Source organism: Xenopus laevis, chromosome 4L (assembly GCF_017654675.1).
Source record: "Xenopus laevis strain J_2021 chromosome 4L, Xenopus_laevis_v10.1, whole genome shotgun sequence".
Lineage (NCBI taxonomy): Eukaryota > Metazoa > Chordata > Amphibia > Anura > Pipidae > Xenopus > Xenopus laevis.
In genome coordinates, this window is record NC_054377.1 from 60,825,398 (window position 1) to 60,841,291 (window position 15,894).

Consider the following 15,894-nt stretch of genomic DNA (forward strand, 5'->3'; position numbering starts at 1 on the left):
GCACGTAAAGACGCCAGGTTACAGCGGGAAGCACAAACCGTTTCCGGTTTGGGTGGAGCACGTACCGCACAGAGTAATGGGATACAAATCGCTCTGTGCCAATAGTCACTGTGAATCGTCTGTTCAAAAAAGACGATCGTCTTGTCGCCGCGATTTACTTTTTTAAAACGTTGGCAACAAATCGTCCAGTGTGTCCTTACCCCTAAATGTTTGTGTTTTTCCATCCGTAGGTGTGCAATAAGTCCCGTTTACCATTTACCACTACTGTCTATATTTAATTGCATACTAAGCCTTTTCATTGTTTACTAATCCTTTTCATTGTTACTGGTCCTTTAAATTCCTTTACATAAATTAAGTATATAGTTTCAATATTTTACATGCACCTTAGAGATATTTTATTATATCTCAGGGGTATGTGTAAGGTGGATACATTGAGTTAATTCAGAATACAAAGTTGTGCACTCATACTCTTGGATTTAGTTTAGTTAGAGTGTCTGTGACACTGCACATGCTCAATGCACTCTGGGCAGCCGTTGAAAAAATACATTTGTGGTCTTCACAAGTCATCAAGCAGGAAAAAGTGGTTCACTATTATAGAAGCTGATGCTAGTGTGGCTAAAATATTAAATCCTAATTACATTTGTTTCAGCACTAATCTCAGGTAACTAACAACAGCACAGAGCATGAACTGTACATCAGCAGAACAGAAGATGGGAAGCTATTGGGGTCACTTTTGGATACACACATCTTCATAACTAAAGGACTGTGATTGCCTTGGGCTGGTACAGAACCCCATTACATAATGTACAATATTTCACCTCTTCGTAAAGCCTGTTAAAAAGGATTCGTTTGAAAGGAAGAAGTATTCCTATTTATTTTCCTGATTTAATTACGTTAGAATTTGTGTCACCTTTTTGTATTTATTTCAGGGAGCACCTGCAGCTGATGAATTACTTCCACCAGTGCCTGAACCTCCTACAGAGAGTGCTTGGGAAAGAGGACTTAGACATGCAAAGGAGGTAAGTACAGAAGATTCTATTAATGCATGGAATATGGATGTGCAAAGATTTAGGTCACCATTTTTTTATTGCCAGCATGTACAAATGTTTCAATTCATTATTTTCTGTGATACATATTCATTGCAAGAATAGAAATGAACAACCAGATAATGTTTCATAAGCAATTCCATTTGCAAATAACATAAAAACCATTGAAAATGTTTGATTGTGGACCTTCTCCTTAAAGGAGAAACAACTCCTAAAGTAAAAAAGAAACCCTACCCCCCTACCCTACATAGCCCTTCCCCCCCCCTCCAGCCTAGCTGCTACCTAACTGTTTACTTACCCCTCCGTGCCCAGCGGACTTCACGGCAGCCATCTTCTTCTCTTGTGTAATCTTCGGAATGAGACCAGTGAAGCAGCGCATGCGCAGTTGGAGCAATTTTCTGTTTTGCGACAACTGTGTATGCGAAAATTGCTGTAGCGGCGGCCTCGTTCCGATGATTACCGAAGCGCCTGAAGATGGCGCCCGTGAACTCTGCTGGACAGAATCTGCATGGTGGGGTAAGTAAAGACTTTGGGGCATTTGCCCAGGGTAGCAGCTAGGCTGGGGGGAGGAGGGTGGGGGTTCTATGTAGGGTAGGGTTTTTTTTAATTAAGTTTCTCCTTCTCCTTTAATTAGAAAGACATGCCTCCTACAGGGCTGCAATCATTTGAATACATTCATACAAACACCCTTGTTTATTGTTGTGTGTCCCAAGTGAATTGGGTGATCTTTTCTTTTCTCTTTGTTTATTAAACGCAAACAAACTACATGTGTATTTTTACAGAGTCAAATAACATACAAAACAGGTCTCTGAAAATAATGTTTAGAGTAGTGAGTCCTAGTTATAACTTCCCCTGCTACCCACCACCATAAGTAGCGGGTGTGTGTGTGTGTTCTGATTTACAAATAAGCAGATGTCCATTCTCTGCTCATCTGCTTAAAACCAAAAATACGTGAACTGAACCCAGTTAGTTTTGCTGTTTAGATCAAGAAATAACATTTAAAACAACAAGCCAAAAGTATTTTCAATATAAGTCCTTATTATTGAGCTAGGACACACTTGCCTTGGTATGTGGTAGTTGACAGCTGCATGACCATAAACATAGTACTGCAGCGTTTGGATCAAAAGAAATTTCTGTATGAAATGCACCTTTTTTTCATGTTTGTCCTTGAAATTTTTACGCAATCTTGTTTGTGATTCTTGTCAGGTGTTAAAGAAAGCCACAATGAGGAAGGAGCAAGAGCCCGACTTTGAGGAGAAACGCCTTACTGTAAGCATCGGAGAGGAGGAACGAGACTTTGATAAAGAAAATGATTTTATGCATGACTGGAATTATCGAATCACAAGAGAAGTTCGTGAATCGGGGTAAGTTAAATTTCGTCAGGTACTAGAGATTGTATCCCATTAAATATGGTTAACATTCTAACATCCATTTTAAATTTTGTCACTGTATGATTTCACTTAGTGCAAAAGGGCTGACCAACTGGACACCTGTGTTTTTCTTTGTCTTTTTTTGCACTATGGTGCAATATTGTTATTTTGAGAAAATCTAGTCTGTGAAATTGTGGTGAGATCAGTTCTTTTAAAAGATAGTCAGCTTTGTATTCTTGTCCTTCATACATTTTCTGGTTCGGTTATTGCATCCTGTGTGTCCTGCCGTTTGGGCATCCCATATTTATTAGTATTAATAAATATGGGATGCCCAAACGGCAGGACACACAGGATGCAATAACCGAACCAGAAAATGTATGAAGGACAAGAATAGATTGTAAACACTTAGGAACACTTTTCATAAGGAAAGGCCAGAGAAGAGCAACTAAGCTCATAATGGGTATGGAGGGCTTTGTTAGGAAATGTTGGCCAAGTTGGGATTGTTTACACTAGAAAAGAAGTATTTTGCTCAGGATATGTTCTTTATGTGCAATTATATGAGGACAAGACCATACACTTTGGTGCCTAGTTCACAATTAGATTCTTTGACCGAAAACAATTACATATTCTGTGTTCAGGATGCAAAGAGCAGTAAGAGCTGTGGTATTGTGGAATTGTCTACTTGAATCAGTTGTCATGGCAGATATATTAAATAGTCTGGCATTGGATGCCTTTTTAGCAAGCAAGAAAATACAAGGTTACTGAAATTCACTCTTCATACAAAGTTGTTCCACGGACTGGTCTAATTGCCATCTTGGGTTTTATTTTATAATATTCATCCATTTGGAATCCACTTCTGATTTCTGCCTTAGTTAAGCCTGAGGGACTCACAGGCAATCATATGCAAAAAATTCCTATATCCAAAGATAACTGTCCCAAGGCTTTTTTCAGTAAAAAAATATATTTTATAAGTTAGCGTTAAAACTCGGATACATACTGACCCCACAAGGCCCACCTTGTGCGTTTCGCACCCTCCAGCGCTTAGTCATAGGTGTCTCTGTAAACAGCATGTCCTATGCGGCATTTAAACCCTATTAATCCCTCCCATTTTAGCCAATTTAGTCCATACCAAATAGAATTTTTGGATGTAATGTTATCAGTAGAAGTTTAGGAAATAAACACGAGTATCTTTCGTAAACCTTGTAGTGGCAATACTCTCCTGTATGCCTCTTTCTGTCACCCAAAAAAACTAATAGAAGGAATTCCGGTGGGACAGTTTTTGAGGCTTCGCAGAAACTGTTCCACAAATAAGGATTTTGGGTGCCAGGCACGGGATATGCAGTTGAGATTTTTGGAGAGTGGTTACAAACAAAAAACTATACAGAAAGCATTTCAGAGAGCAGAAGGGAGTGATAGAGAGAATTTATTGAAGACTAGTGCAAAGAAAAACAAAAGTCAGAATTGGTCTGATAGAGTGGTAGTTACTACCAGCTATAGTAAACAATTTTTTGAAATATCTAGAATTGTAAAAAAGTTTCTGCCCATCCTCTATGGTGATGAGCACTTTTTCAGTATTGAGCCAAGGGATTAATGTTATTCCCAAACGGGCTCATACCCTGAAAGACATGCTATCACCTAGTCATTTCAAAATGGAATGCCAAATACGGGATTTGGGGCCGATTACATGGACAGGTAACTATAGATGTGGGAGCCGCAGATGCATAACCTGCAGGCATATGAAAGTATCTAAGAGATTCAAATCAACTGTGACAGGGAGGGAGTTTGATATCAAAGGATATATCAATTGCAATACCACCTATGTGATATATTTGATCACGTGCCTTAAATGCCAGATGCAATATGGGTGCACAACTAGAAAATTTAAGGAAAGAGCAAGGGAGCATATGAGTCAGATAAAAAATCCACGAATGGCGGAAAAGAGTAATATCACTAGACACTTTACTGCCTGTAATGGGGGAGACATAGAATTTTTCTGCATTCAAGGGATAGAGAGAGTCAGATTGGGAGTGAGAGGAGGTGATCAGTTGAGCCTTTTGGAAAGGAGAGAGGTGTTTTGGATTTTCCATTTGGGAACACGTCTGCCCCTAGGACTTAATCACGAGTTTGATGTCACCTGTTATATCTGAAGAAGTTAATAGTGCTTAAAATTTCTCTGCTGGGTAATCTTTAATAGAGAGAGATCTAGTGACGGTTTTTATAATTAATAACGTGTGCAAAAAAGGGAGTGTAAATTATTTTTGGAATTATACTGTTTCAATGTGATAAGATATATATTGACTTTATGGATATTGTTAAACTGAAAATACTACTTGAATTTACAAACAGTGATACAAGAAATAGAATACGAACACCCCACAGAGGCAATTTTGGGATCAAACTAACAAAGTAGGGTTAATCCCTCTTAACTTTTGATTGGTTTTAAAGAAAATGGGAGTGATTAATAGGGTTTAAATGCTGCATAGGACATGCTGTTTACAGAGACACCTATGACTAAGCGCCGGAGGGTGCGAAACGCGTAAGGTGGGCTTTGTGGGGTCATTATGTATCTGAGTTTTAACGCTAACTTAAATAAAAATATTTTTTTTTACTGAAAAAAGCCTTGGGACAGTTATCTTTGGATATAGTAATTGTTTGGATTTTATTTTGCCTTCCTCTGGATGAACAAGAATTTAGGCAGGTTACATTGGCGATGCATGCGTTTTTTTTTTCCAAGCTTTAATGTGTAAATAGTTATGTAATAGTTATTTTTCCTTATAATTAAAAAATGTTTTCTTTATTTTCTACTTAAAAGACCTATTTTTTTTCTTAAAGGGAAGTAGAATTTCGTGAAACTGTAAAACATGCGTAAGTGACTGATTTATTTCTCTTTTTTTTTTTGCTAACTACTGTGAACTGCAGTTGCTTACTAATGAAGCTCCAGTCTCATTTCCCGTGGAGATATAAGTCGATTGTGGGAGTAGAGATTGATGTTTATAGCTCACAGGACTATCAATGCTAGTTTTTGTTTACTTCTAATTACAACTGGAATTGATTTGCAAAAGTAGCAGAGACCAGTCCAATCAAGTGTGTTTTATTCTTATATTCTGTGCTGGTGCACCCAGTGTATTTGTGATTCTGCTATAATTTCTGTTACCATTTGGGTGAAGAGAAATCTGTCACCCTAGTTGTTAAGGTCACAGGTATAATACCGTTTGTTAGATACTCTTACAATCTCTGTCAATTCTCTGAATTAGTTGCTTGTTGATTCTTGACTCGTATCAACAGAGCTCGCCACATTTTTTTCACAAGAAGTGCAGGTGTGTAACATGTTATTGAATGGAACTAGTCACCAATAAACAATACAAAAATAGAAAATGTAATGGTCTTAATTCTACAGACAGGGAAGGTATACAAGGAAGCACACCATGTAAACTTATTTTTTGAGAATAAAAAATCTGATATCTGTATTCAGAGCTGCAGAAGGTCTCTAGATCATAAGGGGAATTTTTAGACCTGAAAAGATGTGAAACCTAATCATTTACTGTTATGTAAGAAAAAAAAATGTTTAAAAATGTTGTTAAAGGGGAACCCCGGGTTCATGATAAAAATCTTAAATACACTGGCCTTAAAGGGGTTATTCACCTTTGAGTTAACTGTTAGTATAAAGTAGAGAGTGATATTCTGAGACAATTTGCAATTGGTTTTCATTTTTTATTATTTGTGTTTTTTTTACTTAAACTTTTTATTCAGCAGCTCTCCGGTTTGCAATCTCAGCAATCTACCCTAGCAACCATGCATTGATTTGAATAAGAGACTGGAATATGAACAGGAGAGGGCCTGAATAGATAGATGAGTAATAAAAAGTTGCAATAACAATAAATGTGTAGCCTTACAGAGCATTTTTTTTAGATTGTGTCAGTGACCCCCATTTGAATGCTGGAAAGAGTCAGAAGAAGGCAATTGATTAAAAACCTATTAAAAAATAAAGACCATTTGAAAAGTTGCTTAGAATTAGCCATTCTATAACATACTAAAAGTTAACTTAAAGGGGAACCACCCTTTTAATATGTAAAATAATATTAAGCATCCAAAATGTCCCACTTCTCAATCTTTAAATATGATTTTACCTCTTTTCTGATCCATAAAGCTAGCATCATTAATCTGTATATTTTCAAAACTTTTCCAATGCAGGCGTGTTAAATATACTTCTGACGTCATCATGATTTATTCAAATGCTATGGCCAAAAACATCATCACCCATAATGCCTCTCCTCATCTGTTATTACTCTGTGTGACAGTGATTTAGTGCTCATTCCTAGCATTCTCCTTTTGGCACACACTGGTCATCAGTTCACTTTCTGAGCAGAGGGGACGTGGTGAAAGACAGGAGTCCTCTGGTGGGCATTCTTTGAAGGGGAGGGATTAAGGAAAGGTGATCAAGGGTTACATTTCCTGCTTCCTACTGAGCATGATGATGTGAAGATTAATGATGCCAACTACTTTTCACTGAAGCAACAGGAGTCAGAGACAATGCAGAAGAAAAATGCTGACTGACTGAGACACATGCTGCTATTTCGGGAGAGTAGTCGTCCAGCGACAAATCACTTCTTCTTTGGGCGACTAATCTCCCTGAACTGCCTTCCTGCCGGCTTGAATGTAAATCACCAGTGGGATGGCACACGGAATGCTTCGTTTTCCGAGGAAACTTCGGGCGACTTCGGAAAGCCAAAGAGATCCATGTGCCATCCCGTCGGCGATTACATTCTAGCCGGCGGGAAGGCAATTCGGGGAGATAAGTCGCCCAAAGAAGAAGCGATTTGTCCCTGGGTGACTAATCTCCCGAAATAGCAGCATGTCTCTGCACTTAATAAAGATTTTGGACTTATATTGACTCCAGGATTTGCGCCAGGATTCAGCCTTTTTCAGCAGGATTCTGATTCGGGCGAATCCTTCTGCCCGTCCGAACCGAATCCTGATTTGCATATGCAAATTAGGGCATGGATTTTTGTCTCAAAACTAGGAAGTAAAAAATGTTTTCCCCTTCCCACCCCTAATTTGCATATGCAGATTTGTTTCAGTATTCGGCCAAAGGATTCAGGGGTTTGGCCGAATCCAAAATAGTGGATTCGGTGCATCCCTAATATTGACTATAAAGGGTGAAAAAAAAAATAATGCATTGCTACTGAAAATGATTTCTGTAACTTCAAATAAGAGGTTGGGGGATTTTAATCTGAACCTGGAGTTCCTTTTTAACTCATTTAATTATCATTCTCAAGCAACCTATTTCTGATTCCAGTTAGACCTGAGTTCCAGATATATTCCATTAAAACTGTTACATCATACCATGTTGTTTTCCCATGTGTTCAGTGCAGATAATTTAGAAATGGTATACAAAGTTTCATAGAAATTAATCCGACTGTGCAACTACTGCTGAAATAGTTTTCTTTACATTTTATTATTTTTTTCTCCATAAAGGTCAAACCCATATGCAGATCCATATAATGACTTTGAAATGGAACCCTTATGGCGAGGAGGCCAGTATGAGAATTTCAGAGTTCAGTATACAGAAACAGAGCCCTATCGCTACAGGGTAAGACATCTTTTTTTTGTCTGTGTGTGTGCTTTGACTGGATTTTAAGTTAGTCTTTTTCACTTAATTTAAGAATGTTATATTTGAGGGACATTTACAAAGGGTAACTCCAATTAAATCAAACAGAAAGTCTCATTGGTCTGTGTATATCATCTGTCAGTGTGCATGTGTGGGCCCATCTCTGAATGCTCAAATAGTCCTGATGTGGAATGACCAATGTATTCCATATTTTGTTTCTCCAGTTTGGATTCCAGGCAAATAAACTGATCTTGATGTGTATGACCAGCTTTAGGAGTACAGGGCACATCAGGCAGCAGTTTAGACAGATCATTCTGCAACCCTATTATGTTGCATTTGGTCTATCCAGACAGATAATTTAAGCTATAGATTTGCAAATGCCTCTTGTTGGAGGTGTATGTAACTCATTGGCAGGTCTTTATGTTACATGGTTAAATCGGGTTGAAAAAAGACAAGTCCATCAAGTTCAACCCCTCCAAATGAAAACCCAGCATCTATACACACACCCCTCCATACCTTTACATAAATTCTATATACCCATATCTATACAAACTATAGAGTTTAGTATCACAATAGCCTTTGATATTCTGTCTGTCCAAAAAATCATCCAAGCCATTCTTAAAGGCATTAACTGAATCAGCCATCACAACATCACCCGGCAGTGCATTCCACAACCTCACTGTCCTGACTGTGAAGAACCCCCTACGTTGCTTCAAATGAAAGTTCTTTTCTTCTAGTCTAAAGGAGTGGCCTCTGGTACAGTGATCCTCTTTATGGGTAAAAAGGTCCCCTGCTATTTGTCTATAATGTCCTCTAATGTACTTGTAAAGTGCATGTCCCCTCGCAAGCGCCTTTTTTCAGAGAAAACAATCCCAACTTTGACAGTATACAACCATAATTTAAGTCTTCCATCCCTCTAACCAGTTTAGTTGCACGTCTCTGCACTCTCTCCAGCTCATTTATATCCCTCTTAAAGTGGACCTGTCACGCAGACATAAAAAGCTGTACAATAAAAGTCCTTTTTAAATTAAACATGAAATCCAAATTCTTTTTTTTATTATTATTAAACAATTCATAGCTGTTGTAAACTCATTTAAAAATCTCAGCTGTCAATCAAATATTCCCTGCCCCTCCTCTATGCCTTAGGCTTAGAGGTGGGGCAGGCAATTACTTTAACTTTCCATTCAGCACTTCATAGATGGCTCTGCACTTCCCACATCCCCTTCTCTCTTTACCATGTAATTCTGTAGTCCGTGCATGGGGACATCAGGTCCCCCATTCTGGTGCACAAACAAGATTTTGAGATGATACAAGGCTTGTCTTAATAACATTGTCTACAAAATGGCTCCTGTCTCCTTGCTATAATTATTAATTCCCATAGCCAGGGAAACAAGATTCAAATAATTTAAGCGCTGTAATTAAAGTTTATTTTGCTTGACAAAGTTATAAAATAGGATTTGGAATAATTTTTTTGGGTGAGACTTTAAAGACTGGAGTCCAAAACTGCACTGCATACTACAGATGTGGCCTTACCAGGGACCTATAAAGAGGCATAATTATGTTTTCATCCCTTGAGTTAAGGCCCTTTTTTATGCAAGACAGAACTTTACTGGCCACAGACTGACACTGCCCAGAATTAGACAACTTATATACAAAAACCCCAGGATCCTTCTCAGTTAAGGAAACTCCCAACTCTCTGCCATTTAGTGTATAACTTGCATTTATATTATTTTTGCCAAAGTGCATAACCTTACATTTATCAATATTGAACCTTATTTTCCAGTCTGCTGCCAGTTTTCCAACTTAGTCAAATCCCTCTGCAAAGTGGCAGCATCCTGCATGGAACCTATAGTTCTGCACAATTTTGTATCATCTGCAAAAATAGAAACAGTACTATCAATGCCCACCTCCAGGTAATTTTTTTTGCCATTTGGACTTTATTAAATTACCCCCTAAATGTCACTGGGAAGTAGTCTCATACCATGCCCTAATCTTGACAGTTTATGGAAGCAGACCAGGAACAGCAGTGCTGTACTGCAATAATCTTTAAACACGTTTAAATGTTCGAGCAGAGAGGCCCTTTATCAAGTGTAGTTTACCCCCATTGCACACATCAATTTAAAGTGAAACACACGGTAGAGGAGTGAATTCCCCACCCCCAATGGGAGGGGAAAATTGCTTCTACCAAATGGTACACCAAAAACAGTTTCATTCTTCTTGTTTATTCCATTCATGGGATTCACCCATTGTGAAGATCCTGCCATAATTCAGCAAAGAGTCTTTTGTCATAGTCCGTTACTAGTCCATAGTGGATTTAATGTCCATATTAATGTTCAAAGACCACTGTTGTGGACATACTTTCAACCTGATCAAATAAAAACATCAGAACAAGATATACATTGAATACCCAGTAATGCACTTATCCTACTATAGCATGCTGCATTTAGCTATAGCTAAACATTTGCACATAACTCATTCTGCCCAAAATTGTAAACAATAAACCAGTTAAATTCTTACCCACTGAGGCTAGGGCAGTGTTCACTTGTATCTGCTGTGAAATTGAAGTATCTGTTTTCGAAATTGAGGCTAGAAGAAACAGTTCACGCTCTACTGATCATTTAATCCATTAGGTTGCATACTTTCCATTTTCTTTATCCAAATAGCTTCCCTGTGTAACAATAACTTTTTCCTTTCACCCCCTCTTGTTGGTGTCTACATCCAATACCAACCATCTTGCGAGGGATTATGATCATTAAAGTGACGTGGCAATGTAGCTGTGCTTGTGTTGGGGACAAAATTTCTAATATTCCACTTCTGTGTTTTAATTCTTTCTTTAACACATCTTAAGTCTCCCCTATGTACACCATTGCACTATGGCATTTAAGTAGGTATACAAATGAACCTGTGTTACATGTGTCATAGTGTTTCATATATTTATTTGTATCCCTTAGTAGGACGGCATATTTACTGTCCCTTTATAACAGAACAGCAGCACACACAGTTCAGGCATGGGAAAGTACCTAACTGTAATGCGCTATGGCTATGTTTGCAGCCTATTCTTACTTTATAGATCGGCTTTGCACAACTTATCTTTAATAGATTTCCCTCTTGTGTAACAAAAAATAGGAGTTTGACTACAAATATTGGACAGCACTTTAACAATATGTACCTGAATCGCAAGGCCAACAATAGGAATAACCTATTAAGCGTAAGGAGTTTCCACTACCCTAGATGTATTCGGGGGATACCTAAAGGCCAATTTTTCAGGGTAAGAGAATTGCTACTAATGATGAAGGATATAAAAATGCAGCCCAAATGTTGAAGAACAGATTATATTACCCATGGGATCTAGATAAAGTGATCAAGGAAGTAAAAGCTATACCAAGACACTCCTTGTTGAAAGAAAAAAATTAAAACTTCTCAGCAAAATAGGATACCCTTTGTGAGCCAATATGGAGTACAAAGTTAAAGGATTGAAGCTATTATTGCGAAGTATTGGCCGATTACATACTGATATAGTGCTGTCCAATATTTGTAGTCAAACTCTTATATTTTTCTTTTAAAGAGGGAAATCTAGTAAAGATAAGTTTTACAAAAGACTCGAATTATGTGGTTTATTAGGTGTATCCCATGAATAGGATAAAAAAAAATTAATTGTTTTTGGTGTATCATTTGGTAGAAATATTTTTTTCCCTCCTATTGGGGGTAGTGAATTCACTTCCCTCCCTTGTGTTTCACTTTTAATTAATGTGTGCAGTGGTGGTAAACTACAGCACTGCAGTTCCTGGTCGGCTTCCGTTAAGTTTTCAAGAATTCTGTGGTACCTTGGACGGGGAGCAGACATTCTGGATTAAATCAGCGGTGGCTAAAGTCCTAAAGTGTTGGAATTTGTGAATCTGGTTGCAAAAAATGCTCTAATCTTGCCCTTCTGCAGAAACTTGCTGCTGACGTCGAAACTGCAGCATACTTTTGTGCATTCTTTTTGTGCAGTAAAACTATGATTAAGCACGAGTTGCCCATTTACTAACATAGATTTACTAACATAGCTTTAATCTTGCACCAATGAAGTTACCAATAGCAATACTTTTTATTTTGCTTCAAGCTAGAAAATCAAAACAAAGATCCGAGTGGTTGCAATAGATAACTATGACTTCAAATTGAAATTTCTTTTTCTAAATATAACACCAAAGGGGTGTTCATCCAAAATATAGCTATTTCTTTCAGGACCTGAATCTTTTAAATTATAAGTGTGTGTATAATTTGTGCTATATTCAGTAGGATATGAAAAATGTCCTTGGCTTTTTATATTTCTGTTGTCATCAGTGTGTACTTGTTGCCAAGTACCAACACTGCATTTTATATTGAAAATGTTTTTGATGTTGTTGGGCACTTTTGTTTTGTGTTCAAAGGGTTCTCCCTTTAGGTGACCAGTATACGATGCTGATGGTTGTTAATCTTTATGCTATCATACACACTCAAGTGTATTAGTTATGATCCAACTCATTCACTACCTAAGTTATCCAATTTGACCATCCACTTGGCTTCACAAGCAACATTAGGGTAATTAACCTGGTGTTGTAATGTCTCGTCCTTGCACCAGAAGGAGGCACTCTTTCCTAGCCAGGCAAATTTTTATATGGGTCCTAGAAATTATTCTGTGGGCAGGCAACAATACCTTAAATTGCCAAGAATATTGTTTGTCTTTGCACATGTGACCAGCTATATTTGTTTTCCGACCGTTGCTAAAAAGCATTACAGAATATAATTTCACAGTTAAAGGAAATGGGCACTTGTCCATAATTTGCTAATAGCAGTTCTTAAAACCTCTGAATTGCCCTTTTGCTACCCATTTAAGGAAAGAGATAGGGAAAGACTACGTGACCGAGAAAGGGATCGGGACAGGGAACGAGACAGAGAGCGGCGTCAACGAGAAAGAGAACGTGAGAGAGAGCGGGACCGAGACAAGGAAAGACAGCGACGAAAAGAAGACTCGGAGAAAGATAGGACCAAAAGAGATGAGAAAGAGCGACAAAAAGACAAGGAAAAAGACAAAGAAAAGGATAAAGACAAGACAAAAGTCAAGTCTCCACTCCTGGCAAGGTAAGTTCTGTGGGGTTATTTTTGTTTCTTTATTTATTTCAGATTTGTTTAGATTTACATTTCCTTTTGTTTTGCAAACTGTTATGCTCTGATTAAGATCCACTTTAATGTCGATGTTGTGGCCTTTAAACTTAGAAACATGGGCTGTGCTAGAAAAAATTCCAGAAGATAAGATGTCATGTAACTTGTGTGACCTTAGTCAATATTAGAGAGGTTTACATTCCTTTAAGTGCCTTGGATGTTTTGCACTTTCACTTTTTGTTGTGCGGCTGTGTAAAGGGTTACAGCACTACGGTAGAGTAAAGGCACTTGCCAAACTTCCCCAGTTCAGGTTAAGTACTTTCCTAGGCATTGCAAGCCTATTGTATACAGCTCTGCAACATGGGAATTTTTCTGTCCTCACATGGTGTGACTTTATTTAGACATCTTTTTTCTGAGGCTGTCTTCCTGGTGTTATTGCTGCTGTTTTAATTGTTCTGATTTAAAATGTGAGGTCAGTTTGCATTTCTCATCGTACTATTTTTCACATGATTGACTTGCTTTAGCCTATATGGTTATGTAATAAGTTGCTGAATACAAGTTACCTTTGAAAAAAAAAAAAATATATTGTAATGCAATGGATGTTTGTTTTCATAAAACCTGCTGCTTTCTGATGAGTGTTGAACAAGTAGGTTTTTTCCATTTATAGAAGCTTTGTGTACTATAGCATAAGATATTTTAATAATGAACTTCATCAGCTGAAAGAAAAAAATTTAACTAACATGGGTTAGACCCTGAGATTTCGGGGTAAACAGGCAAGGTGAAGCCGATGTGAAGATGTGTTGCTAAGCTGTTCTCCAACATTCTCAGGATATCTTATGCTATAGTAAACAAGGCTTCTATAAATGGGCAAACCTACTGATACATGCTATAATGGTTATAATGTATGGTTCTAAATTTATACATTCTGCAAGAACACTTTTTTGAAAGATGCTGTGTAAGGGGTAGATTCAAAAGATTGTATAAATAAGGTAAAAAGGCTGGATTTTAAATGTTTCTTATGCTCTTTTGCATGTTTGCATCACTATATGTATTTTCGCACAACTATGAATGATAGCAAGTACAGTATGTGGACAAACTGGAAATTAGCTTGTGGATTGTCTCCTCCTTTCCCTAATTTGAATATGCTAATTAGGGTTTAGGTTTAGTTTGGGATTTTGACAAATCCCAAAAGAAGTAGATTTGATGCATTTTAGGGCCCCAAACAACTAAATGATCAGCTACCCCTCTGACAGGCTCATGTTGCCCTTTGTCATTGGTATATGGTCCCACATGTTGCCTTGTATTTCAGGGATTGGGAGGTGCTTTATCTAAATACTTTCAATGGCCACCTTCAGGTCATTAATAAACAAGTTGAAAAGCAAAAGACCATGTACAGACACCTGCGGTAAAGTGATGTGCGGGCCAGTTCAAAACACACGGGTTCAGGCCAGCTACTGCAAAAATCTTGGGGTCGCGGGTATGACTTCACACTGCAGGTTTGGGGTCGCGGGTTTGACTTCACACTGTCGGCTTCCAGCCCGTCCATTTATAGACTCTCGCTTGCCCCACCACTTTCGTGACTTCACCTCGGGCAGAGAGCAGGCCGGGTTATGAGGATGCGGGTCGAGAAAAACCCTACTGCAGTACTCCACTAACAACACTGGTCCAATTAGAAAATGTTCTGTTTACCTCCACTCTTTGTAATCTATCAAAGTACAAATACTATGTTCCAGGCCAACATTCCTTAATTTAACCAGTAACATTCTGTGGGACGTCAGACTAGACGGCCTATAGTTTTGAGGCAGAGAATGGGATACCTTTTTGAATAGCGGCACCACATTAGGAATTCTCCATTCTCTCTGCACCATGCCAGACCTTAATGAACCCTGAAAAATAAGTAGAGATGTTTGTCAATCAATGGCTCCACACGTATGACACAATATGACATAATGTACACATAAAATCAGGGGCATATTAAAATCCTTTCCTGTACAGTGTCTTATGCCTTCCAGTGCAAGGGAATGCATTTATTAACAGACCCCATACTCTTTGATGTCACTTGTACTTACAAGTAGGGATGGGCGAATTTTTTTCGCCTTGTTTTGCTGAAAAAATGACGCCCATAGACTTGTATGGCGTTGTGCGCCACGCGTCAACATTTTTTTGATGCCCATAGACTTTAATGGGGGTCGGCGACATTTGCCGGCTGCGAATTTTTGGCGAAATGAAATAGGTCAAATTCGCCCATCCCTACTTACTTACGATTTTGACGGGTCAACCTGCCTGATTGTTACTGAAATGCCCCGACTTTCCCTTTGATCTCCTGCACTTGAACAGCCAGAAAAGATATGTTTCTAACTTTAATTGGCTATTGGCAGAGAGCCCAGAACACTCAGCAGGTGCACTTGGATACTTTTGTACTTAGATAAGCAAAGAAGCAATTGTAACAATTTAAGATAAGCAGGTCTCTTGGGGAAACTGTGACTTGCAGCTTAAAGGGGAATTCACCTTCATTAGCAAAACTGTAATAACAGAAATGTGTTCAAACTTTCATAACCTGCCAAATTTTGTAAAATCAACATGGTAATTAGAGGGTGTGGCCACAAAAATGGGCTGGTCAAATAATTTACATGCCGCAAATCTTTTCGTCCCTCTTTCTATTTACAAAATGTTGGGAGGTATGCAATCAATTTCAATGAGAAATTGTGACATCTGTTTTTGTTTTTAACCTATGTGACTACATCCAACT

At 38.2% G+C, this 15,894-nt stretch overlaps 1 protein-coding gene across 5 annotated transcripts in view; it reads left to right on the forward strand.

Moving 5' to 3' along the window:
• Nucleotides 1–15,894, forward strand: part of zc3h18.L (zinc finger CCCH-type containing 18 L homeolog) — a 72,149-nt gene that overhangs the window by 15,344 nt on the left and 40,911 nt on the right. For 4 of the 5 annotated variants that reach the window (XM_018257994.2, XM_018257996.2, XM_041590209.1 and 1 more), the window contains exons 5-9: nucleotides 930–1,019; nucleotides 2,253–2,410; nucleotides 5,249–5,281; nucleotides 7,892–8,006; nucleotides 12,880–13,124. In XM_018257994.2, coding sequence (XP_018113483.1) covers nucleotides 930–1,019; nucleotides 2,253–2,410; nucleotides 5,249–5,281; nucleotides 7,892–8,006; nucleotides 12,880–13,124 — 641 coding nt within the window. The remainder of the gene's footprint in view (nucleotides 1–929; nucleotides 1,020–2,252; nucleotides 2,411–5,248; nucleotides 5,282–7,891; nucleotides 8,007–12,879; nucleotides 13,125–15,894) is intronic. The other variant, XM_018257997.2, reaches the window with a different exon arrangement.